General features: G+C 36.0%; 2 protein-coding genes across 5 annotated transcripts in view; both read right to left on the bottom strand.

Annotated features, from left to right (window-relative positions):
• Positions 1-5,761, bottom strand: part of LOC149074477 (5'-3' exonuclease PLD3-like) — a 124,559-nt gene extending 118,798 nt beyond the window's left edge. Inside the window, exon 1 of the mRNA XM_089246968.1 lies at positions 5,267-5,761. Within this exon, the coding sequence (XP_089103094.1) occupies positions 5,267-5,616 (350 nt within the window). The 5' untranslated portion in view covers positions 5,617-5,761. The remainder of the gene's footprint in view (positions 1-5,266) is intronic.
• A 9,189-nt stretch (positions 5,762-14,950) lies between these two features.
• The window catches only part of LOC149074476 (5'-3' exonuclease PLD3-like), a 139,414-nt gene continuing 128,173 nt past the window's right edge, over positions 14,951-26,191 (bottom strand). For 2 of the 4 annotated variants that reach the window (XM_089246963.1, XM_089246965.1), the window contains 2 exons: positions 21,377-21,479; positions 14,951-17,160 (listed from right to left, as the gene is read on the bottom strand). In XM_089246963.1, coding sequence (XP_089103089.1) covers positions 16,976-17,160; positions 21,377-21,479 — 288 coding nt within the window. In that variant the 3' untranslated portion in view covers positions 14,951-16,975. The remainder of the gene's footprint in view (positions 17,161-21,376; positions 21,480-26,191) is intronic. The other 2 variants (XM_089246966.1, XM_089246964.1) reach the window with 1 other exon arrangement.

The raw sequence follows: 26,191 nt of genomic DNA, 5'->3' as shown, positions 1-26,191 counted from the left end.
CCATTCAGTTTTGCATGTAGTTATAGGCCTACACACCCAGACGAATATTCAATCAGGTTGAAATATTGTCTGAGGCTTTCATGGCCGGCGTTAAATGACTTGCAAACGGTTTCCGGGTTATTAGACCATGGCCTAATAACCCGGAAACCATTTGCAAGTCATTCAATCAGGTTTTTTTTTTCTCCCGAAAATAACCTCCAACGAATTCAGGTATTCACTCACAGATTACAGGAAAAGTCCATCTTTCACGACAGCGCCGATACTGTTGTGAGAGGCTCTCTTTATGGGTGTAGGTTACGGTTCCAGGTGCCCCCCTTTTTTTAATTATCTATTTCTTGCCGTGTTCGTGGGATAGGGGTGGTTTCTGAATTCCAATCGCCCATAGCGGAGGGTGTTGACATAAGTAATATCTCTTTTGCACACACACACAGAGGCTCTCTCTCCAGATAAATATAAATAAGCAAGAGAAAGAGACCCACAATGGTTTAGGCTTGCAGTGTATTTTTTCCTTCTGTGACAGTTGTATCTTTTCACCAGAGATAGACACGCTAAAACGTCGTTCCCCTTTCTTTTTGGCAATAATGCATAAAGCACGTTATTGAAAAGAAGAGGAATTTTGGATTTCAGATAGCCTGATGGAACACATGTTGGAGTAACAACAATTAATTAAGTAATAGAGAATCCGATAGTTCTACAACTTCAAGTGAGGATTCCATAGAATGGGAATCCGTAAAAAATGACTAAAACTGTAGTGATAACAAGTGGCATCGAGGTATATGCGTTCGGGTGGGTGAGCGACGGAAATTTCGGCAAGAAAAGTGAGTAAAAGAATTCTAAATTTTTCCTTATCATTTTTATTATTATTCCCAAATTCAAATGTGAAAACCGGGTTAATAGAAATTACTAAGATACTTTTCAATAATAATAAAAAAAAAATTCAAAAACCGCACTTTACAAATACAAATATACAAATACAAATACAACGCCACAACAGGCAAATTGCCCAACGAGGTGGCTGACTTAAGAACATCATGGATCCCCGAGCCCCTACTTACTACTGCTACACCACACATGCACCCCCCCCCCCGCGGAACCCCCCAAAGAATCGGTACATGCGGGAATGTGCGTGTACGTGTAGTGCAACCTGACGTAAAGTTTGTTTCTGTGTAATGCTTGTTATGTGTAATGCTGTCATCTGCCCCCAGTTTTACTAACTATGAGTGAAGTGTTATGGTTGAATGATTTACCGTTGTAGGACTGTTGCTCTCTGTGGCGAGACTTTTTAATGGGGAGATCGGCTCGCATTTGCGCCTTGAAGTTGGGAACCACAGAAAACCAACTTCAGCCGACCACCACTGTGGGGTTTGAACCCGGATCCTCGCATCACGAGTCCGGCACTATAACCACTCGACCCAACATCGGAAAGTATCAACGATGGTTTTTTTTTTTTCATTAGCTAATTGTTACTGCTGCAATCTTTTCTACAAGCATTATGTTACACGTAAAAAATATTTTTTTCTGCAAGATTGGCGAGAATCAGCCATACCTTACCGAGGCCGCACATCGATACATAGGTTAAGAGGCTTTTGTTGTCATAGCAACGAGTGATGCGGTTCCCTCGTAGCTTCCTCTTCACTGCAAAGTTAACCTGAAACAGACTATAGTAAACCACAGATAATTCTTTTCTGTCGCTCCTCACAATATATATTACATTCTTTTTTTTAGGAATCTTCCAAAAAGTCCAGTCTCCCAACTCTTTTCCTTGATGCACAGCAAATTATAAAGACACATAAGTTTTTTAAGAAGCACACTCCTTCGAGACAACTTTCAAAAGCACAGTGCAAAATGTGTAAATTACAAGGTCTAATGTAAATAAGTCAAGGTGAAAACCAGATGGTTTTACTGAGCAATCCATCTTTTTTAAAGGGATTTGTTCACATTTTACTCTTCAATCATTTTACTCCTCATCGCTTTGGAAAATGAAGCATTTTCATTTCTAGCTCTTTGCAGAGCTTTTCAAACATTGTTTATGCCTCTGCATGTCCTAAAATTACAGAAAACAATTGAATGCTATTAGGTAGCATCAGAGTCACCAAACCTAGAGTAGGCCTATGTATCCAACTGCTTTGTTATGGAAACTGTTGTTTCACCTATTACACAAAATGTGCACCATAATTTTGAGTGACGAATGTTAGTTACTGACTGTCCAAAACCATGAAGTAGTCAATACAAAATTATTTTTTTCCACCAAGGTTTTAGTGACTACTCACAACATTGGCACAAAATGAGTTTTTGAACCATCAAACTAAGCAGAAGGAAGAAAAATTAATAAACCACATGGCTCACACATAACCTGAAAAAGATACAATTTTTGCTTTGGCATAATCATTAATTGCAATCTACTACATTTGTATTATTTGACAATATTTTGATATGTGATTCCCTTTTCATTAAAAGAAATTTACACAAATTTTATTTACAAGATTTGGTAAAAAAAGTAGGACAAAACCCCTAGAAAGTAAAGTAGGACAAAATATAGAAAGTAGGACATTTTAATAAAATGTAGGGCAAGTGGGAGCCCTGTAAAATTGAAATTTTTATTGGTAACGAGTTGCTCAATAAAAGGGGCATATTTTAATCCTCGAAAGCACAAGTTGGGCCTGTGAGACCCATACTATGCATTTCTCTCATTTACTGACAGGTGGCGGGAACAATTTTCTTGATGTTCCCACTAATTTCATATTTAAACTCATTTATCTACTGTGGCAACTTTGGGTGCACGGTGGCTATTTTTTTTTCCGGAACTGAAGATTTACCTGGGTCTGTGAAACACAGTCCACGCAGTTAAGCAATATTTTTTTTTCAACTTTACTTGATATGGTTATTTTAAAATGACTAAAAATGGTATATGAATGCTTACGAAGTACGAGAGAAAGCCTAGATAACCTAGAAGTATGAATGCCTATATTTTCATATTAAAAGGATTGTTTCATGTACATTAAAAAAAATCATTTCATTGTTTTTATGATTGATTTAGTATGATGTTATGAGTAATTTACAACTGTTTAATTTGAAATTTACTATAAAATAACACAGCAATGGTTGATTACATTCACACACATTTTATGTTTATATTGTAGCTGAAATTATGTAATAATAGAGTGTATCTAAATACTAAAAAAAAGGTGTATAAATATTTTATGTAATTCAGTATAAGTGTCAGATCCATCCTGTGCAATCGTGGAACATATCCTCACCCATGTACCGGAGTAGTGTTTATCAAACCTTTTTTAGCCTATGTCCCCCCTGAAACATATTTTCTTCTTGTGATCCCATCATATAAAGCTCCCCCTCCCCCATCCAAGAATCTTTCTACTTATTGAATTGAATTTGGTGAAAACTAAATTTTTATAATGGACAAAAATTTTATAAATAAGATCTCTGCAACCCTGGGTAAGGGACGGATCCAGGAGGTGGGTGATCATCCCTTCATGGGATGATCACCCACCCCCCTCAACATATTACCCTGAGTCAATACTTACCTGGGTTATAGTTGTGTGACCTTCTTTCTTCTGGGGGTTCCCTATGCATGGTCATCTCAAAAATGATGTTGAGATAGGTTCTCAAGCAAAGTGATGTTCTGGTGTCCCCATAATTAGCTGGAAGTAACAGCTTACATACAAATACAATGCCACAACAGGCAAAATGCCCAACGAGGTGGCTGATAAAAAGATGCCCATAAAAATATGGATGTCATATATTTAAAAAAAAAAACAGCAACCCAATTAAAAATGCAATTAACACAAATTATAAACAATATATACACATGATAAAATATTATACAATGCCCATAAAGAATACTCATGGTTGTCTTATTCTAAGAATGGATAGCTTCTCGATTTACCCCAACATGTTTATCGTATTTCTTTTTAAACATGTCAATTGTGTTACAATACACCACCTCCGGGGGTAATCTATTCCATTTATTAACAACCCTATTAGAGAAAAATTCCCTGAGACACCATAACCTTGCATTGTCCCTCACCAATCGAAACTGGTGTCCCCTTGTAAAAGCAGTTGATTGGCGGTGTACTAAAAGTTCATGGTACATCCTATCCATCCCATTGAAAATTTTGAACACTTCGATCATATCTCCCTGACACCTGCGTTCCTCCAATGTAAACATATTCAAAAAATGAAGTCTCTCTTCATAACTCAAGCCCTGTGTGCCAATAAGGACATGCGTAGCTCTTCTCTGCACCCCTTCAACAAAGTCTATGTCCCTCTGTAGGTATGGTCTCCAAAACCTTACAGCATACTCCAGCCCAGGACGAACTAATCCTCGAAAAAGCGGAAGAATGACTTTAGGAGAATGCGAAGAGACCTTTTTGAAAATGAGACCAAGCATTCTATTCGATTTTTTGACCACCGCCGAACAATGTCCAGAAAACCTAAGTCGCTCGTCAATGAGAATTCCCAAATTGGTGAGCCTAGTTGCATCCGGGACAGTGACACCATTCAACTCGTAAGAGAACCGTGGGTTGTTCGAACCAAAATGAGCGACCATGCACTTATCAACGCTAAACGTCATGCTCCATTCATTTGCCCATGCTGCAATCCTGTTTAAGTTGGTCTGGAGTAACTCCCTATTGCTTTCATTCCCGATTACCCCCATTAGCTTCACATCATCTGCGAATTTGCTAGTAATCCCATCGATACCCTGATCGAGCTTATCGATAAAAAGTGAAAAAAGTATGGGGCCAAGGACACTTCCTTGAGGAACTCCACACATTCAAAAATCTTATTACTGGATCTTCTTATATAGGCCCCCTATGGACATGATGTTCAGGACCATACCTGAATGAACCCATGGGTTAAGATAGCTATGTTATATGGACAGCTCTGCTGGATTCTAGAAGCAGTCAATTTTTTCATGTTTTATTTCACGTGCAAACTTTATCTCTTCTCACCTCCGTGGCTCCCCTTCCATCTCTGATTTTTACCAATAGAATACTTCAGGACTACTTGGGGGGCATATGCAGAGTCGTCTTAAGAGTATCATGGGGCCAAGTGATTTTTTTGAACCAGGCAAGTTTACATGCTTACTCTTGAAAATTTCAACTAAATCTCATTTTCGCAAGGCCCCACTTCTTTTGAGGTGCCCGGGTGGGCCCATACGTTAAGACGGCACTGGCCATATGGCCCCAGGTTGAAAACCACTATACTGTGGGGGGGGGGGGTTAATATGACACATATGAATACTCACCCACACGGAACTGAGCAATTCTTGAATTCAGAGTAATAATCTCCGAATGGGATGATTTCGATGGATTTTTCTTTAGCCTGGCCTGCCAATGGAAGTAGAACAACGAAAACCACGAGGATGAGGATGACAGCAACGGGTATACATGATGGCCTCAACCATCCTTTCCATCCTTTGTTTTCTTCCTCGACTTGCAACATCTGACGGGATTCAGAAAACTTCAACTCTAATTCACCAACGTCTAATTTCCCACTTCTCTCAACAACGGTTTGGAAATGTTGCGAAAAATTGTCTCTGTTAAATATTAAAATTCCATTACGCACCCAAAAACACTTCCGTTTGCAATGAAGCATGTCACAATCACGTTTCCCTTTGTTTACATTTTTCAAACTAACCACGTGACGTTATCGCACAAGGACGTTATGGTCTGGTATCGTCTGGTATCTTATCACAACGGAAATATCAGCTGTGGATTTGACGGATAAAAATAATGTTTATCGTTGCAGCGCCATCTGGTTATCATGAATAAAGATATACACTTATCGAGTGACAAAAAGAAAAAATACAATCACAAAATGTCAATCCCTCGGCTTACGAACTTAATTCGTATCTGAAGCCCGTTCGTAAACCAAACTGTTCGCACACCGAAACAAATTCCCCCATAGAAATCAATGTAAAATGAATTAATCTGTTCTCAAGGCCCTGAAAATTTCTAGTGTAAATTTTTACAACAGTTCCCACGGCAGCATGGGCATTTGCCCAGGTCAAGGCCGTAGCGAGAGAGGGGGACTTGGGGGGTCTGGTCCCCCCCCCCCCGAAATGTGAGAAAATGACTAAAAAAGATTGGAAAATATGTCCAAATCTATAATATTCTATTACTTTGGTCTCTCCCCCCCAAAATGCTAGTGGTCCCTTCAGAACGAAATTTCTGGCCCAGGGCCCCATGTTTAAGGGATCCTGAATTAAAAATAGTATATATTTTACTCAAAATTTTTATAAATTTTATTGGATAAAATTTTTGAAAATCAAAGAATTTTCCCTAAATTACATCATACTATTAGGGCTGGGCTTGGGAATTTTGCGGCCCCTCCAAAAAAAGTTTATGCAGTCGCTCCCCAACTTGTAAATTTTTATACTTACGAATATAAATCTTGAAGGGAAAAAAAAATGTTCACACAGGAAGAACTCATTTTATTACAATTATTTTTTAATTATTTCAGGAACGCATTGATAGTTGAGATCGTAATCAAACACAATATATTGAATGGAAATTGCGTTTTAATTAATTTGACAAAATTTATAAATGACTAAAATTATTTGAGTCAGTCCAATACAGATTTCTCAAACATTTGTTTTTCCAAAAAAGTTCGCTGTTAATCATGATATTCTTACTGGTACGTTTTTACGCTCGTTATTTCATGTTGGTCTAAGTTATCGTCGAGATTTTTTATTGATATCATTTTCCCATAAGCTGTTCCATAATAAAATTGATTGTATGCAAATTTTACAGGAAGTTAATATCAATGTTCCAATGTACTGAACAAGATCTTATAATTTATTCGCAATTAAGAGGTACAGAACAAATTTATGTAATTTTGATCCTATTTATAGATTCAGCCAGCTATATAATTGTCGAACAGGAAATCTCAGGCCATTTTATAAGAAATTTAAACTGGTGGGGCACTAGAAAAAAAGGGAACTCGAAGCGGAGTAAGCTACAGTAGTGTGTTACGTACAAATGACATCACAGGTAAAAATTTCAAATTTTAATAAAAATATTAATCAATAAAAATATGAATTAATAAGTTATGAATTAATAAGTTATTAATTAATAAAAGTATTAACTAATGAAATTTTTAATTATTGAACTCGTTAATTAATTATAACTATCTCCCTCTGTTTTAATGCATAACATATGCAAAACAGGGAGGGCGGAGATGTACAAACTTGGAAAAAAACAGCAAGATCATTTTTGTCGCCCCATGGTCAGTTTCTGCACAAGAGGGCTAATTAGACCTACAATTTATTGCTGATTCCGAATGGCAGGCTTGTTTTTTTATACTCATCGAGAGGTTGGTGCACTAACCAGGGCCGTCATAAGTCATGGGCCCCCGGGCCAAGTGATTTTTCCGAGGCCTTACCAGGCAAATTCAGGAAAATTTCAACCAGATATCATTTTTGTGAGGCCCTTTTCCTCTTGAGGCCCCGGGCCGTGCGCGGGTGGGCTCATGCCTTATTTGCATGACCATACGGCTCGTATTTCCCGGAACATTTCTGCATTTTCATGTGATTGAATAATAGACTACTAGTAGACTGGAAATTTTTTTTGAAAAAGACAAACAACTAGCAACTAGATGGGTATTTTTGACATCCAAATGGCCAAGAAAAAGGTCTGATCTTGCCTATTCCAGAAGAGTTGGTCCCTGGAAAACTTTTCAGTTGAACTTTCCTTTTCCTTTAATAATAATAATAATAATAAAAAAATCAGCCATAAAAAATGGCGAAATCTTTGTGCGAGGTTTTTTCTTTGACTCCCTTCATAACGGTAGGGTTTGAAGTTGAAGCTGCTTCAGGAAAACAAGAAAAGGGCTTTGCCCCACCAGTGGTCATTTTTTATCTTCACTGGTGGGGCGAATAGAAAGGCTAGTGGGGCAAAATCCCCACCAGTTAACATGTAAAAAAAAAGGCTTGGGAAATCTAGATATTTTTGATTCCTGTTTAATGAAGTTTAGAAATTACCTTTTTAAGACTATTGAGGCATAGACACCTGTTTATTTTTATTCATGTAATTCATGCATTTTTCAGCTTTATTTGTTACTATTTATTTTGTTTGAAGCAAAAATGTGTTCATTCCCCCCCCCCCTCCAACTGTAACTGGATATTTCTGTTGTTGGAATGATGATAAATAAATAAATAAATAATAATTGTCATGGTCCACCTGCTTACACTTCTTCGTGGCTCGAATCATATTGAACAGACATACATTTCTGACATACTTTTAAAGCGTTGCATCATCTTTAGCAAAGATATGTTACAATTCGATAACTGATCATTTTTCGAATCTTTTATTGTTGTTTTTGTTCAACTAATGTATATAATAGTAGTAAAGGAATCAAGAGTACTGGGATTTACAAAAATAAAGTGTATTGCGTTTAACGTTCCCACTTGGAAAGTTCTCGTTGAGTACGACTTATATATATATATTTTCGTAATTCTACCTTTTACTAACACTTAAAATTTCCCGTTTAGAGCATTTTCCCGCCTACAACGTTTTTTTATGACGAGTTTTTGAAAAACGCTTTGAGTGGGATTCGTTATATATGAGCCCTCCGATGTTATTACTTGTTTAAAACCAACTGCAACAAATAATATCCAAGATTGTAATCTCAATATTTGAATATTCAAACTTGAAATTCAAAAAGACGCCCTTGTATAGGTTGTCGAATATTAGCAACGCTAGCTGCAATCAGTCTAAACCTCCGATATAATTTATTTAATGGTTGGCAAACACATTTTCTTATCAGAGAATGAACTAAACAGGCTGCAAGCAACGTAGCCTACATCTTAAATTTTCAGACCTTTGTGCTTTTAAATGTTTTTATGCTTAACAAAATATCTCTAATGTCAGTACTGTGCTGAATGAGTAATTAGATTGAGAAAAAAAAATTAGAGATAGACGTCTTAACTTTTTTTCGAAAGTTCAGTTCTAAAAATTGTCAAAATTTAGAATTCATACATTGTACATCCACCTTCCAGAATGAACGAGAGAATGATTCTCAGATGGTGGTGTTTGGAAATTTCTAAGAAGTTTTCAAGCCTCCCTAGCAGGGCCGTAACCAGGTTGGGGCAACCGGGCACTGCCCCAGGGTCCCGAGCGTAATAGGGAGAACTCCAAAAAAATTACATTTTTTTTTTCTTAATAGAAACCTTTTCCGAAGGGCTCTAAGGAAAAGACTGCCCCGGAAAGGCACACTACGGCCTTGCTCCCTAGGAAAACATCATGACAGTTCCCAGGAAGGTATGCAATTAACACTCGGAAGTTACCTCACTCCGGGGCAGTCGTCATCTAGAGATGTCCATGCCACAGGCTACTATGGCTAATGGAAGCACCACCGGATGAAACTACGCATTGTGCGCACAATTGGTACCTTCAGACCAGATGATACCTTCAACTCCAATGAGGGGGGGGAGGATAAAATTACTAGATTTCTTTTTCGTGTGGCGTCCCTGTGATGCTCTAATCATGTTTTTTTTCTTGGTTGATGTAGCCCTGTTATATCTTTAATCAGCGTTTCTCAACATTTCTGAACCCAAGGACCATTAAAATGTCTGAAACAAATTGGTGGACCACTTGTGTCTCGTATTACGGGACATTCCTGTAATTTTGGTTGTACCGGTTTTTTTATACATATTTATCTCGTTTTTCCAGTTTATTTGAATTTCTAATATTCACTGCGAAAGAGAAAGAGAGAGAAGTAGTGAATACACATCATTTTCATTATATATAAATTATATTATGATAATTATTGCAAAAAATATAAATATACATCTCACGTATTTGTCAAGTTCAACGTTTTTTCCACAATTTTTCAGCAATTTTAATGCAAATTGGTGATTGTGTCTACTTCTGGCACAGACATCTACCGATGTCCCGTATTTTACTCCATTTAAGAGATTCTAGTTACCGTATTTTTCTCAATGAAATAAAGTGGTCTGTTCATTTGAATAATTTTTTTGTGCACATATTTTAACTGTGATTTTTAGCAGCTGTTTATTTTCCTCACTTTTCAGCAATTGAATTTTTTGGCAAATTTTAGAAATATCCCGAATTTAAGATTGCATTTTCATAGAGATCTATGGTGAACCTACATACATCATCATTGCTACATGATATTTTATTACATGTTTATACGTTATTACATGTAACGTATGAAGGCATAATTTTTATATAACTCCATATCGTTATTACTAATAGGCCTATCAACCACAATGGTTGAATAATTTTTCCTTCAGTCAGAATTAAATTATGAAGTCTGCTTGCGGACCACTTCTGGTCCACGGACCATAGGTTGAGAAACGCTGTCTTTAATGGCAGAAAGGAAGGCCAGGATTTTTTCAGGGGTAAAAAAATGTGACCACCTGCATACACTCTTTTCCTGTTTGAAATAAGCTAGTGCTATGCCTAATAAGACAAAAAATGATATTATAGGGGCTTCTAACTGAAAGCCTCCTTTCACAATCAATAATAGTTTGATGGGGGAAAAAATTAAGTTTTAATCAGAAGTTTCCAAAACAACTGCTGAGAAAGAAAAGTGTTTCTTTTGGAAGAATTGCGGCCCTTGAAATTTTGCGGCCCGGTGCGACCGCACCTTTCGCACCCCCGTAAGTCCGACCCTGCATACTATTTTCAAAGTGTCCATTATTAGCGAACCTAGGTTAAATACGTATCAATTAGGCCCGTAGCGAGAAATTTTGTCCGGAGGGTGACCACTTGCATTTCAGGGGGGGGGGGGCAAAGTGGTCGAACAATAGATTTGGCCATCTTTTCCCCTTTTTTCAGTCATTTTCTCACATTTCGGGGTGGACCAGACCCCCAAGTCCCCCCCCCCCCCCCGCTATGGCCTTGTATCAATTTAAATACATGTAGTATATATACCCACACGGTTAAAAGGCTTATATCCCGGGAGGGACAGAGCCTGGGTCGTGTCTGGTCTGACAGCCTAGGGCCCAAGACGGAGTCAATGTGTCAGTCTTTTGTTCGATTCCTCAATTTCACATCTTTTGACAGTAAAATGATTTATGAAACGATGACAAGAAAGTTTGCATGTTTGATCTACATGAAATCCTCAAATCTTCATGAAGATTCTGTGTATTTGCAATGCAGAACTTTATGCATCTAAGAGACGTTTCTCCAAATGTTGAGACAGCTCTGAATCATCATTGACAACGTAACCAATATCAAACTGTTCTAGAGAAAGATAATTTTTCCTATTAAAAAGGATAAAATCATCAGTTTGCCTAAGTCTTTTACAAGAAAAACTGTCATCTCTTCAGCTTTATTGTGTATTGAAGCTGAGGTAACTCAAAAATTAGGTTTTGATGACATCGTCAATGATTTTGTTCACATGAGAGTGCAAAAAATTACTCATTGCAAGATATTTCATGGCGAATTTTACATTACATTTCTCATTTAAAATAATGCATATAATTTATTTGACGTGTTTACAAACAATATACAAATATGTACTGTATTTGCTGACGTTCTTCGACCACAGTCGAGAGGGGCCCCAATACCTGTTTTGCCCAGGGCCCTATAAAGTCAAAGTCGGACCCCGAGGCAGTTTCTTAGCCTAACGTTAACCAATGAAAATCATTAAACTATCACTACTAACCATAGGTATGAAATACAGTGAAACCTCGCTGCAACGATAAATCCTACTACAACTATATTTTTTCAAATGGCATTTGTAATTACCTATAGTCTAACGCAGCGGTTCTCAACCCTTTCTGATCCACGGAGCCCTTTCCTCTATGTAATTTCTATGGCGGAACCCCGGAGGCCCATTTTTTATTTATTTATCAAAGTTTCTGACTTATTTTTATTATTCAAAAATATTAATAATTATTTTTTTTCAAATTTATTGTTTTTTTATTTTCTTCAAGCGGCCGCGGAGCCCCTGGGAGTTCACACGGAGCACCAGTTGAGAACCGCTGGTCTAATGTTAAACTCCTCTCGATACAACGGCTTTCTCTACTACGATAAATCCCTCTATAGCGATATTTTTTGAGGAGATTTCGAAAAACTGCTACAACATTTTTCATATTTCGCTCAAAATCACTTTGAATATATTTTTAAATTCCTCACCAGTTTTTGTTCGTTCAAGGGTGTTTGATAACATAGGTATTTTGCACTATTGATCCTTAGAAAGTGTTAATAGAGTTGGAGATAGATGGCTTTTTTCTCAGCCCATGATCAAGGAAACAGGTATTTTCCGAATATTATGCTGAGGTGAACTCGGAAAGAAAATTAATTTATCTCTCTCTCTCTACACCCTCCCACCTAGGGGCCATTTCCTGAAGTTAAGAGAGGCTACTAAAATGCCTCTACTTCAGTGCCTCACGCCACAGTGCGTGAAATAAGGAAGGCAGGGCCATGTCTCCAGTGGTGTAGATGGCAGCATGCTTGCCCGGTATACAAGAGAGCCTAGGTTCGTGTTAGTTTGAAAAAAGATATTTTACAAAACTTGAAAAAACAACAACCAATTAGCCTTTTGATTACATGTAATTCGCTCGAATGTAATGTAATCGTTATAGGTTGCATTTTTCAAGTTTTATAAAAGAACTTTTATAGTGTAATCCCTGTAACATGTATACAGGGAAAAGGTTATGGCTGTAGGGCACTTACTGGGAGGAGAAAAACGATAAAAGAATGGAGAACCTGTTTCACTCGTCTTTTCCCATTTATTTCCATGATGTTAACAACAATACTAGTTTTTAAGATATATCGCCAATACTTCAACTCTGCATCGCCCAAATTTATTATCAAAAGACTGTACGTGTAAGGGTTAAATCCTTGGACAATGTATGGTTGGAATACTCGAGATAAATCTCAAAAACCAGCATCATTTAGGAAAAAGAGATACCATATATAATACTATATATCTTTTACTCGTGAAACCGTAGTGCGGGAAAGAAATACAAAATAACACTGTGGTAAGCAAAAACAAAATCGAATTCCGTTAATAGGGCTACCAATGAAACGTCGCGGTGATGAGAGGGAGAAGAAACGAGCGAGAGAGAGAGAGAGAGACCTAAACAATGGCGTTGGGGCCAGGAATGCTGCGAGTACTCAATCATATACGGCAATTTGTGGCCCGGGTCCGATCACCCCCGAATTTGATTCAGAAATCGAAGTTTCCTACATAAAGTTAAAGATGAGCACCCATGGGTTCGAAACACTTCCGACGCCACTGGTATTAAATTATTCCTTTCAACAACTCTAGTTCGAGATATCTCGCCCTTGTACGGGAGGAAATTAACACTGTTTTATGAATAAAAATGAGACAAAGATTAAAATTTAATCTTCATATTTTTTTGTTGCCACTTTCTAAAGCTGATGGTTATGACAACACTTCATGAAATTAAATGCAAATGATAAAATGTGGAAAAAAAATTAGAAAGAATCTTCACAAAAAAAACACTTCATTTCAAATTTACAAAAGTCTAATAAACAGAGTGCATAGGTGACAGATCGTATTGCATTTTACTGGAGAACCGTTTGTCCTAGAGGCATACTTCCAATTAGAAAAGTATCCAAATAACATCTAGTACTCAGATACGTCATTCAGGTTGCAAGGGGTTGTAGAGTTATTGAAACAAAAAAAATTAACTTTTAATACCATTCCTGCATGCCCAAACATCCGATTAGAAAGTTGTTTCCCTGTCTCTCCTGATGCCAACTAACAAAATTCCACGTTTCTAAGTGCAATATTCACTGAGAAATTCTTATTAGAAAAACGGAAGGGGAAGTTGGGGAAAAATAGCTCTAAATGCGGAAAAACCGTTTTAACCGCATTTAACGCTGTTTTTTCCTCAAATTTCCTCCGTTTTCTGAATTTGAATATCTCAATGAATATTGCACATGGAAATGTGGGTTTTTTTGGCATCGAAAGAGACAGAGCAACAACTTCCTAATTGGGTTTTTGGCCACACGGGTACGGTATAAGCAGTTATTCTTTTAATTTTAATAACTATACATCCCCATTCAACATCAATGACATATGAGTAATTTTCCGGGGCTTAGTTCGTCCAGGACTGGAGCATGCCGTAAGGTTTTGGAGACCATACCTGCAGATAGACATAGACTTGGTTGGGGGGTTCAGAGAAGAGCTACACGCTTGCTCTTGTTGGCACACGGGGCTTGAGCTATGAAATTTGTCTTGATTTTTTTAATATGTTTACATTAGAGGAACACAGGTGGCAGGAGATATGATCGAAGAGTTTAAAATTTTCAACGGGATGGATAGGATTGACCATGAGTTATAAATACACCGTGAATCGACTGCTTTGAGAAGGGGGCACCAGTATTGTTTAGTAATGGATAACTCTAGGTTGATGTGTCGCAGGGAATTTTTTTCTAACAGGGTTGTGAATAAATGGAACAGCTTAACCCCGTGTGTCGCTAATTCTACCGCAATAGACACACTCAAAAAGAAATACGATATACTTATAATGGGTGAATCGAGAAGCTATCCGTGCTTAAACAAGACAACCATTTTTTTTATGGGCAATGCATTATATTTTATGATAATTATGATTTTTTTCATGATAATTATTCTTGTATTGGGTTGCTTAGACTTACATCCATATTTTTTATGGGCATCTTTTTTCAGCATAGGGCTTTTTGCTTGTTGTGGTCTCTTTGTGTATTTGTATTAAACCTCTCCCCTTAATTAATACATTGCTGAAAAAACGCATCTATAGTCAAATTTCTTCTCCTAAGCAATGAAAAATGCAATCTGAATAAAATACATAAAACTAAAATATATGAAGCAGACATATATATAAAATATTTGAACACAGTAAGTTCAACATAAAAATGTGAAATTCATCAGTCAAAGTGTTATTTGAGTTTAAGATTCTGATTCATGCTATGTATCAGAGTTAGAAGCTTTTGACAAACAAACTGGAAATGCAAATATATCATTTATTCGAAGTATTTCAAAACTATTGTTTTACAAGAAAGAAATATCAATAATAATGAAAGCACATGATAGTTCAATATTTCTTGGGTTTATACAAAACTTAATCCATATAAAACCACATAAACATTTATAAATAATCACATGATGTTTTTGTACATTATCACACCACAATAAATCTTTTCTTCTATATCAGTTGGAGAATATCTTTTTTTATAATATTTATATTTCATCAAAAATTTAACTAAAATAAATCTTAGATGCTTTTTATAATTTAGGACTTTTCAATGTTTTTTCTTGTAAATTATATCATTTTTTCCAATCTCATGATATGAAGTAAATCTCAATCAAACTTTTATGCAGTGCAATTATAAATAAAGTAGAATCTCATTAAAATGAACTGAAAGGATTGATTGAAAAACATTATGTACACTATAATTTTATTTTGATTTGCACGGTTTTTCCCTTATAAATTAACTACTGATGTTTAATTACATTTTTTTCCAGCTAGAAGCATAAAAAACTATCCTCAAAACTTTTAATATTCAAATCATGATGGTTCAAATATCATTATACATATACAAAGTATTTTTCTACTTGAAAAAATACCTTAAAAGTTCCTTATATGCATTTCACACAAGCCAGATCATAATAAAATATTTTTTCTACGTAATAGTTAGGGTTCAAAAAATTCATCAAGTTATCGATCACTTAAACTCTTCATTTTTATCACTTTTGACAAAATTATGTCCACATTTCTCGTAAGATGGTCATTTTAGCACTTGAAGGTGGCAAAAATCAAGAATTTGAATCACTGATAATTTTTTTTATCTAAATGTTATGGGATAAATTTCTTTTGGTGTAATAGAATTTTGGTCAATTTAATGGTGTGAGAGATGCAAATATTACTAATTGACACTTTTTTTGGATTGCTTATTGTGAAAAAATTTAATTTTTTTATATTTCTTTTAAATTATTATTTTTGGGCTGCTGTTCGGTGCATTTGATCAGATGTCAATTTTTAATACTATTCTCAATACAAAATCGACAAATATCAACAGCCATAACCATATTGCAATCGAATATAATAATTTTGAAAACACGTATTTACGGCATACACCAGTAGATGAATGAGCATCTCCTGAGCACACAAGAAGCATATGACTTATGGGACAGCTGTAATTATGTTTTTTTTACATGATGACATTTTATTAGAAGTAGAAAAAAAACAAAGTAGATAAAAGAGTGTGGCAATATTTTACATTGAAAAAGTAAATTAGCCACTTACAAATTACATTCAAGTGAACACTCTTTCATATGCAAAAGAAATCAATAATGATAACTTTTTGATAACAATATCAATTATCAGTTTTTTTAAATGAAGCTGAGTATGAAAATGACATCAAACAACAAACAATTATTCACCTGGGTATCTATTTCATGATTAGAGTTATATGTTATATGTTAAGTACACACAACAAACGCGCGCACACACACACGCACACACACACATATATATATATATATATCAAATACATTTACTGAACCCAAATGAGTTCAATAACAGACAGCACATGAACCAACAGTTGGAACTTTTATAACAAGTTTTGTGCTCATGCGCCATTATTTCAAAAAGAGAAAAAATTCAACATAAAATAATAAGAGTACAAATGACACACATACAAACACAGAAACGTTACAAAATGTCCAAACACACTCAAAATATTCTGAAAATTCAGAAACAGTGCAGCTACTTCAGAAATTAAGCAAAGATAATCAGCTCCATAACAGTGCAAAAAAATAACTCTCATCTATTTCATACTCATAATTTTAAGTACAAACAATAGATTTTTTCAGCTTAATAGGTTTGAAATAGCAAGACAAAAAAAGCACAATGAATAAATACAAGGAATATAAAGGAATTCAGAGAAATGAACGGGTTTAATTCCCATATTTGTTGCTCAGTCATAAAGAGATCATCACCTTTAAATAAAGTCACTCACAATAAACACTATGTGATAGCTTCTAAGCTATCCAAAGGATGAGCATATTCTGAGGCCCAATCTCTTTTGAAGACTTCTTCAATCTGTTCTCTTACAGGATTAGAGCCGTCTGTAGCATTGGAAGCAGAATTAAGAAATATGATGCCTGCTCCACCAGTATTCACAAAATAATCCTCTGACCAATTGGATGTACCTATAAATTTAACATAAAAATGTGACTTAAAAAGACTAAAAATTATTTTTTAATTCAATTTCTAAAAAAAATAAAAAACTCCAGAAATGAAACCAGATCAATACCAATCACATAATGAAATTTCCGTTTAATAAAATCTACACAGTCGCTTTAACCCTTTAAGTGGTAATTAGAAATGACTAAATCTCCCTTCAAAATGTCATATCTTTTTTAATGAAGTAGGCGTTCTTCCGATTTTCAGCAGGTGCAAACTAAGGGGTACAGAGAAAAGTTTTCCATTGAGAAATCACCATTACAAAACATCTGGGCTTATCAATGCTGAGATAAGAGGCTTTTATGGAGGCGAGATAACTCGCCCTTGCCACTTGAAGTGTTAAAAAATCAAAAACATTTTTGAAATGAATTTCATACACAGTGAAACCTCAATATAATGATGCTCTACGTGACAAGAAGAAATACCGTTGTAGAGCGGTTATTGTTGTATCGAGAGATAGAATTACCATCAATCGCACGCACCACCAAATTTATGCTGTTGTTGGCATCACCATAAAATGTGTGGGGACTCGGTCAAAGCCGACCACAGGGTCAAGGTCGTCAACAATGAGCAGTTGGTTTTCGAACGCGCTTGTGAAAGTCCGCGTTTGTTGTTAGGGAAGAATGTTTCTATATTAATTTATTTTATATTCTTTTTAGTCCTGCCGTAAACATTTAAATATATTTTTATACAAGATGTCGTCATTCATCCTTCTATCCACGCACGTACAAATGCATCTATAAGCAACAAAAAGTTGTAATTAATTAATTGATTAGTGTCATTCAATTAGTGTTGTTTCACACTATAAAATGGTTTACCGCACAGTACTTTTGTGTACGACACAGAAAACAGCTTCACAGTAACTTCATTTTCTTTTTCAGACGGTCGATAGTGTAAAAATACCGATGTTAAGCCGGCATTAAACTGTAAAAGTTTTAGAAGACTTTTATGAAACTTAACCTTTATGAAAAACCAATCAGCCTGTTGATGACATTCGCTCGAATGTGGCCTCATTGGTTGCGTTTTCAAGTTTTATAAAATAACTTTTATCAAACTTTTATAGTGTATTCCCGGCCTCATTTTTCATTTCATTCGTATGTAGTAAAATATAGTCTTTTAAATTTAATTAATCGAATTTTTGGTCCCCTCTCACAGTCAGACAGGTCTTATTGCGCGACGGCATACTGGACACAAGGCAGTTGAGGAGTCCCTGTGGCAATCGGTCCCAGTGCGGCAGCAAAGCAGTTTTCAGTTCCGGGATGGTTCTCGGAGGGGGATGGCGAGATGCAATTGCTCTCCCAAGAGCGTCCCAGACATAGCGTCAGTTCTATAGGGTTTAGGTCAGGTGATCTGGCTGACCAATCCGTACGCCGAATGTCCTTACTTTCCAGATAATCGTTGACTAGGTGAGCCCAATGTGGACGAGCGTTTTCGTTCATGAACAAGAACCGAGGACCAACTGCGCCCCTGAAAAGTCTAACATAGGGCTCTATAAGATCTCTCTATACCTCCTAGCAGTCACGGACGCTTTGCCAAAAACATGGAGAGGTGTGCAGCCATCCAACATGATGCCTGCCCAGACCATGACACCTCCACTTCCATAGTGGTCCATTTCCCTGATGTGGGAGGGATGGTATCGGGTACCAGGCCCCACAGGCGGAGATAGACTTGGAAGTCTGGGGGGGGGGGCACGATGATGATGTCAATTCATATATACATTAGATCAGTCGACCCGCCTTTAACGCTGGGGGGGGGGGCGTATCTCCGCCCATGCCAGGCTCTCTCCAGATGAGTGTACGTCGAGAATCAGTGTCCAGGCTAAATCGCGACTCATCTGTGAAGAGCACGGTGCTCCACTGAAGACGGCTGATGTTGTCTGCAATATGCTAAATGCGCTCTCTTGTGTGCTGCAGTTAGCGAGACGCAAACAGTGTGTCTTCTGGCATAAAGGACCTCTTTCATGAAGCCTTCGGGCAACAGTAAACCATGTAACTCGGGTTCCAGTGGCAGCATGCAGCTCACGTGAGAGCTGTGATGCTGTAGCAGTCCTGCGGTGCCACGATGAAAGTGCCAAATAACGATCCTCATTGGTCGTCGTGGTCCTTTGACGACCTTGTCCAGGTCCTCTCGATATGGATCCAGTGTCCTGAAACTATTTCCACAAATTACAGAATACATTAGTCGTAACATCGAGCTCTGTAGCCACTTGCATTTGTGATTGCCCTGCCTCCAATCTACCGACGATTCTCCGTCTCATTCCGTCATCCATACGTTTGTGGCTACTCATTTTACCTGATAGCTTGCTTATAAAATTTACCAAACTCTTGCGAGAAACAACGTATGTCACCGAGTACGAGCACACGAATCGTAGAAAACGCATCGTGCCCTTATCATCCCCTCCGTGGCCACAGTTCCGCAGACACGCACGTGTACGCTTACGTATTCGACACTGAATATTTGCATATTTCTTCGGTGGCATTATTAGTACCTTTGGTTCAGTACTTTTTGTGATAATAGACACAATGTGCAAATTCTCTTGCGAAATTATTTATAAATTATTTAAAAAAATTTGCACACGAGTGTACATGAATAATCGAGATATAAACATATTTTGACAATATTATTTCTATTAGTGATTTGAAATGTGATTTTACAAATTCAATTTTTTTTCCTCAAATATGATTGAAATGATTTTCTTTATATATAACGAATTATAGAATATATATCTGAATTAGAGATGCAATCAAACTCATTGAATTTTGTAAGATTTTGTATGATTGTTGGGGCAAGGGCGATTTTTTTAAACAAGTGTCAGTTGTGCAGCTTTCGCATTTATACGACGTTTGACCTGACCTCTTGAACGTCGTATAAACGAAGTTCCCTGTGATGCATGTGTGATGTGATAGGCTATATGACGAATGAATGAATGAACGACAGGTTCATTCCGACTGGCGCCGGACTTATTCCGTTGCCGAGATGTCTTCCAGCCCAGCTTCGTGGCAATGGCTGGAACAAAGTGTGTGTGTCTAACAGTCTGAGTGCGTATGTAGTGCTGTGTCTGTATACAGTGCTACCGTCTGTATTTATTGTGAGTGAAGTGTAATGATTAAATATTTAACGAGGATTTGTTGATGCACACACACACAAGAAATGAAATTGGAAAAATTGAAAAACAAAATAAAAATAAAAAGAAAAGAAATTGAAAAAAATAGTATATGATTGAGACAAATTTTTTTGTACAGAGTTATCAAATTTTCACAATTAAATGAAAATTTCATATTCCGAAAAAAATTAGAAAATCAAAATAGAACTTCAAATAGATATAATCGAGTTTATCAAGTGCCAAAACCAAATAAAACATTATATAAAAAGAGCTTTTCCTTCATTGCCCCTAAGATATTAAACATTTTTCACACTGAAAATCAATTCAATAATAACAAAAATATGAATCGTGATTTTTGACTTCGTGAGACGCATATATTACGAAAACATTTAGATGAATGTATTGAAAGAGCATATAAAAACAATACTAAACTGAGTACAAGTAAAGAGTAGAATAATAAAAAAGAGAAATGATGTATGATAATTATATTATATTGGCTTCACGATAAGCAACTTAATTGTGAATTTTATTCAGATATATAGATAAACGAGAGAAAATACATTGGAACACATATCTAATAAATATAATAATGCAGTTGCAAAGGAAAAATATTCTATAGCTTATTCCTTTAGGCTTGCTGGAAGGACTTTTCAGTCCCTTGAGGCTACAAAGTGTTTGTTTGTAATATGTGTGTATGTTTTTTTTGTGTATTATATGTTTGTATTCGTGTAACACATGTTTGTATTTGTGAAGTGAATAAATAAAAGTTTGAGAACGAAAATGATGCGGTAAACTTAAAATTGGTGTTTTGCTGCATAAAGTTGCATAAAAAAACCCTCTATGATGAAACCACAGTCGAATCCCGTTTTAACGAATACCGTTTTAGCGAAGATTTAAACGAACACTTTTCTAATCCCCCAGATAAGTTTACATAGGAACAATGGAAAAACCTGGAAATTCCTTTATAACGAAATGATTTCTCCGGTCTCTTGGAGTTCGTTAAATGGGATTCGACTATATAATACTGTATTGTGAAATGAATGCAGATTTGCAATTTATTAAAGAAAGCGTTCACTTACCTATGTATGCAGCATTGTCTGTGACCATATACTTATTGTGATTAACTCGAGCAAATGGAATTTTTGCTTGACTTTCAGTAAAAGAGGGAACAACAAAAAGTTTCTACAAAGCAGAAGAATTTCACATAAGTGAAACTGAGATAAAATATTGAGAGTAAAATCTTTGAAAAAATCAAGTAAGTATAAATTTAAATAAGTGTAATTTAAAAGGGAAAATTAATTTTCACTGACGTTTAAACATTGCAACAACAAAAAAAGACTCCGAACTTGGACTTCTAACTCCTAACTAAACATGTTTTTTGTTAATTTTCATTGCGTTAAGTAAATTTTATGTACTCAGATTATTGTGCTGCATGAATATCATTACTGCATGTTAGTATACAAAATATAAGGTTGATTTCAAATGACTAGGAAATATTATCAATATTCCAGCCATGACCCCCTACAAGGTTGGGGCTCACAGGTCACCAGGCTAGGGGTTCGGGACGATTCTCATTATTTCTCGTTTTTTTCCTACACAATAAATTCACTATAAGGGCCCTCCAAAGATCCCAGCCTAGGGGTTTCTGCTGCAGGATGTGAGGTCCATGACTCCAGCTGAGAATCAACCTAGACCCTATAACACCTACTATACTCTATATGTGTTAACCACATGAACGAAAATGCTGTGGAAGTGCCGAAATGATGTGGTTACATAAAATAGATTATACTGCTAAAAAATATATATGAAATTCATATATGTACTCATACAAACCATTTTGTAAATAAACAACAAAAAATTTGGAAATTACCCAATTGTGGTGACCAAAGTGAACTAGCTAACGATTTTAATGATAATTTTATAAATCGAGTGAAGGATACTGTGAAGTAAACAATCAAATAAATGCCTTTGTAAATAACGAAGTTCTCATCTCAATTCAATTGTTCTTCATGAAATTGACTTACCACAAACTAAAAGCTTAATTAACTCAATTTATATTAATAAGCCAGCAGGAAGTGATGGTATGACACCAAGAATGATTAATATTATCTATCGTCACCACCCATCACTAATAACCCATTTGATCAATAAATCTCTAGATACTGGAATATTTTATAATGAACTAAAAAAGTCAATTGTTACGCCTATATACAAGAAAGGTAACAAAGATGACATGAACGATTGCAGACTAATTTCGATTTTACCTATGATGTCGAAATTATTTGAGAAATAGGTAAAACAACTTAATAGTTATTTACACTCCATTGCTTACTACTCACATCACCAATTTGGCTTTAGGGGAAGAAAGGAATACTGAAATAGCTATGATTAAATAAATGGATTATATACAAAATAAAATAAATAAAAAAAAAGTAGCAGCTGTATTTATAGATATCAGTAAAGCGTTTGATACGGTAAACTGGGATGTCTTATTGGAAAAACTAAAAATATTGGAATAAAAGGGCTCCCGCTCGATTGGTTCAGATCATTTATAACCGATAAAAGACAGACCGTTAAAGTAGGCAATGCGATAAGTCGGGTAAGGGCAATAAATACAGGCGTACCTCAGGGATCGGTTCTGGGCCCAATACTTTTTCTATTTACATTAATGAAATTCATAATATCAATATTTCCGGTCAACTTGTCTCATTCGCAGATGGTATAGTTCTGGTTTCCTTCGCTGAAACAACTGAAGAACTGATAAAAAATTTGGAAAAGATACTTATACATTAAATAAAAGAATTAAAAATCTTCGACTTAGGCTAAATGCTAAGAAAACTAAATGGGTTCTTTTCAACTTAACGAACTCAAATGCACAGACAGATTTAAGGAAATTTCATGAATGTAATGACTTTCCTTCTAATACTATGTATAACTCTGTTCATGTATTGAAAGAGTACTGAATTACAAATATTTTGGAATTATTATTTCGTTATTACAGCAATAATGTTTAAATTGAAGACTATCATCTCACACCAAAGTTTGAAAGAAGTTTTTTGCATGGGTGTTCCCACATATTTTATATGGATTAGAAGTTGGGGGGGGGGGACATATAAAGAAATATAGCCATTGGATATACTACAAAAAATGGTGAAGATGGCACATGTGTCGGTCTCCTATATCCAATAGGTGAGATGACCTTCTTCAGTGAAGTCACGAGCTTTGCGCGGTAGCCTTTTGCTATAGATGGTAGTGGTATTGAGCGTTGATTTTGGGTTCGGGTCCGGCGTTTTCATCCTCTGAAGTTTCGTACTCTACGCATTCGTGCCAGATTTTTGTAATTCTGGTTGTACTTTGCCCTCATATATCGCGATATTTAAAAAAAACCAGGAAATTTTCAAGCTTTTCGAAATTCACAGCCTTGTATCTTTCTGAGTGACCAAGATAATTAGACTTGGAACCCAAAACGAGTTGTAAGACATACACTCTTTTCTTTACAACAACATGGTTTTAACTCGGAACGGATAATTAGTCTCTAATGTGATCTAATATGATCCCGTTTATGGACACGTGTTGAACTCGGAAAGTCAAAAATTGTGGGTTCACTTTGCACGCACGCAGTTCGTGACGTCCGTCTACCACGAATGTCGAAGCAGTACTGGCACAAACTTTCAACCTTTTTCTTTAATATCAGATCAAAACGGTGGCACTACGTCTATTTTTATCCGAACAATTGTAGTTTGAAATTACCTGGACAGAAAAGGTCACTCATTTGGGTGCGATTGCCTCCCCACACCCGGCATCTATCCTAAAGACGTTTTAACATCAAATTATATTTCTTTCCCTTCGCCTCTTCATCTGCACATGTCATGTTCAGAATCTGATCCATCAGTCCCCGTTCAGTCACACTGAATATGCGTCACAATGAAACTTTTGCCTGTGTGACGGCAGCCTTAAGGAATTGTTGTTATTGCATCTCATAGCCAAAATGAGAATGAATAACTAAAATCTAACACTGAACTGATGTGTGTAAATAGCAATAACTGATACGTCTCGGACTCATCTGAGAAAAAACTATGATCGATCTGATTATTATTGAACTCTTATTATACCAAAAAATAGCGATATCCTAAATTGTTGAAAAGAACGTTTTTGACCATTAATTTCTCCATGGTGGTATTTTTCAAAGAATTAGTCAATGATTGGAATTGAAATCATAAAATGAACAAATACAAACCTTAACAAATTTTTCAATAGAATATATCGTGTGGAAAAATTATAACAAAAAAAATGTAATTTGTTTTTTTTTAATCATTGGTAATTTTTTGCATATTTTGTGGTATAAAAAAAGAAAAAATTTCAAAAACTAATTATTCTACTTATACGGTATTCTATGTTTTAATTTGTGAGAAGTTAAAGTAGTTAAAGAAGAGTCAAAAATAATATTTATTTCTTATTTAAAAGGAGATTCATTTTTGAAATTTAATCTAACTATTGGAAATCTTTCATGAATTCAAATTGCGTCTGATCGACAAACTTTTACAATTTAGCCCTCCTAACCTATTGTTCCACCAATTTTTGTTGTGTATCCAGAAAGGATTTTTCCATTTTTCATCCCCATTCTGATAGTAACTGTATTTTTTAACATGGCATTGCAATTATAAAACCTTTAACTTAGAAGCTTGCAGTGCTTAAAATGATGAGCAGCATATGCCAGTTTTGTTTTAAAAACAGTGTTTTAGAAATTGACTATGAGCATCATCTGATAACTTCCAAATCTCAATTAAATTCGACGGCCCAGCTCAAAAAAAGGCAACAACTCAGAAAATTACATTTTAGAGTTATGCTTGCCACGAGAACGGTGGAAAATGCCTTTACGTATTGCAAAACAGCAACATGTCCCAACTCTGCTTATACGTTCCCAACTGTAAATCTATATAAGTTGTTGTTTCCCATTCAGTTCCATAAAATGTGAATATTCGAAAAGCACATATCTCAAAACACAGAATTTTGAGTTGTTGCCTTTTTTGAATTGGGACGTCGAGTTGTATTTAAAAAATTAAGAATTAAGCAATCATTTTCTTACACCAGGTTTTACATTTAAGTGAAATTCTATCCCAGGAGAGAAACTGAAGTTCACATATAAATTTTTTCCACTCTGCGGAACATATGTACATGGGGTGCTGCTTTCAGAAATAAAGTATTAATCATCCATTTATCCAGGAAAGGGACGTATCAATTTTTCCAACACTGATATTAACGTAGGTCGTTTGATAAGTAAGGTAAATCTCCATGAGGTAGCAGCACAATCACTTTCAAATTATTACAAATGTAAGTACCACTCTTCAAAACCTGTCACAACAAAGAGCACAAAGCGTTTTGTGCGTTATTTTTTGGCGTCGTTGCAAGTTCGGGTTACAACGGTTATTTTGGAAATGTACGAGGCTGATTCACATCTACAGACACTCACCGTGTCGTGTCAGACACGGCGAACATTCTTTAATATAAAACCAATAAACGTATTCATATCTATCGAATGGGGGCTGCGCAGACACAGACAGACATTTTTATGTTAAAGAATGTTTGCCGTGTCTGACACGACACGGTGAGTGTTTGTAGATGTGAATCCCCCACCTTTTATTGATAGGCTGCAGTGAAAACAGCACACACATCTTAATCTAAAATACTTACAAGCTGCCGAGATCAAAGCTGAATTGGAATGAGTTCATGGGGACTACTGCATCATCATTAATGACAATTTATTTTTGGACCAACGAATTTAAACTGGCCACATGTCCATTGAAGAAGAAGAGCACCCTGGACGCCTGATTTAGGCCACTACTCTGAAAATCACTGAAAAAGTCCACGATATCGTAGATTGAAGGTGCTTGAGA

This window comes from Pholcus phalangioides, unplaced genomic scaffold (assembly GCF_987345545.1).
Source record: "Pholcus phalangioides strain wild (caught in Gottingen) unplaced genomic scaffold, Ppha-v1.0 ptg000017l_1, whole genome shotgun sequence".
Classification (NCBI taxonomy): Eukaryota; Metazoa; Arthropoda; class Arachnida; order Araneae; family Pholcidae; genus Pholcus; species Pholcus phalangioides.
This window is presented reverse-complemented; position numbering and strand designations above follow the sequence as displayed.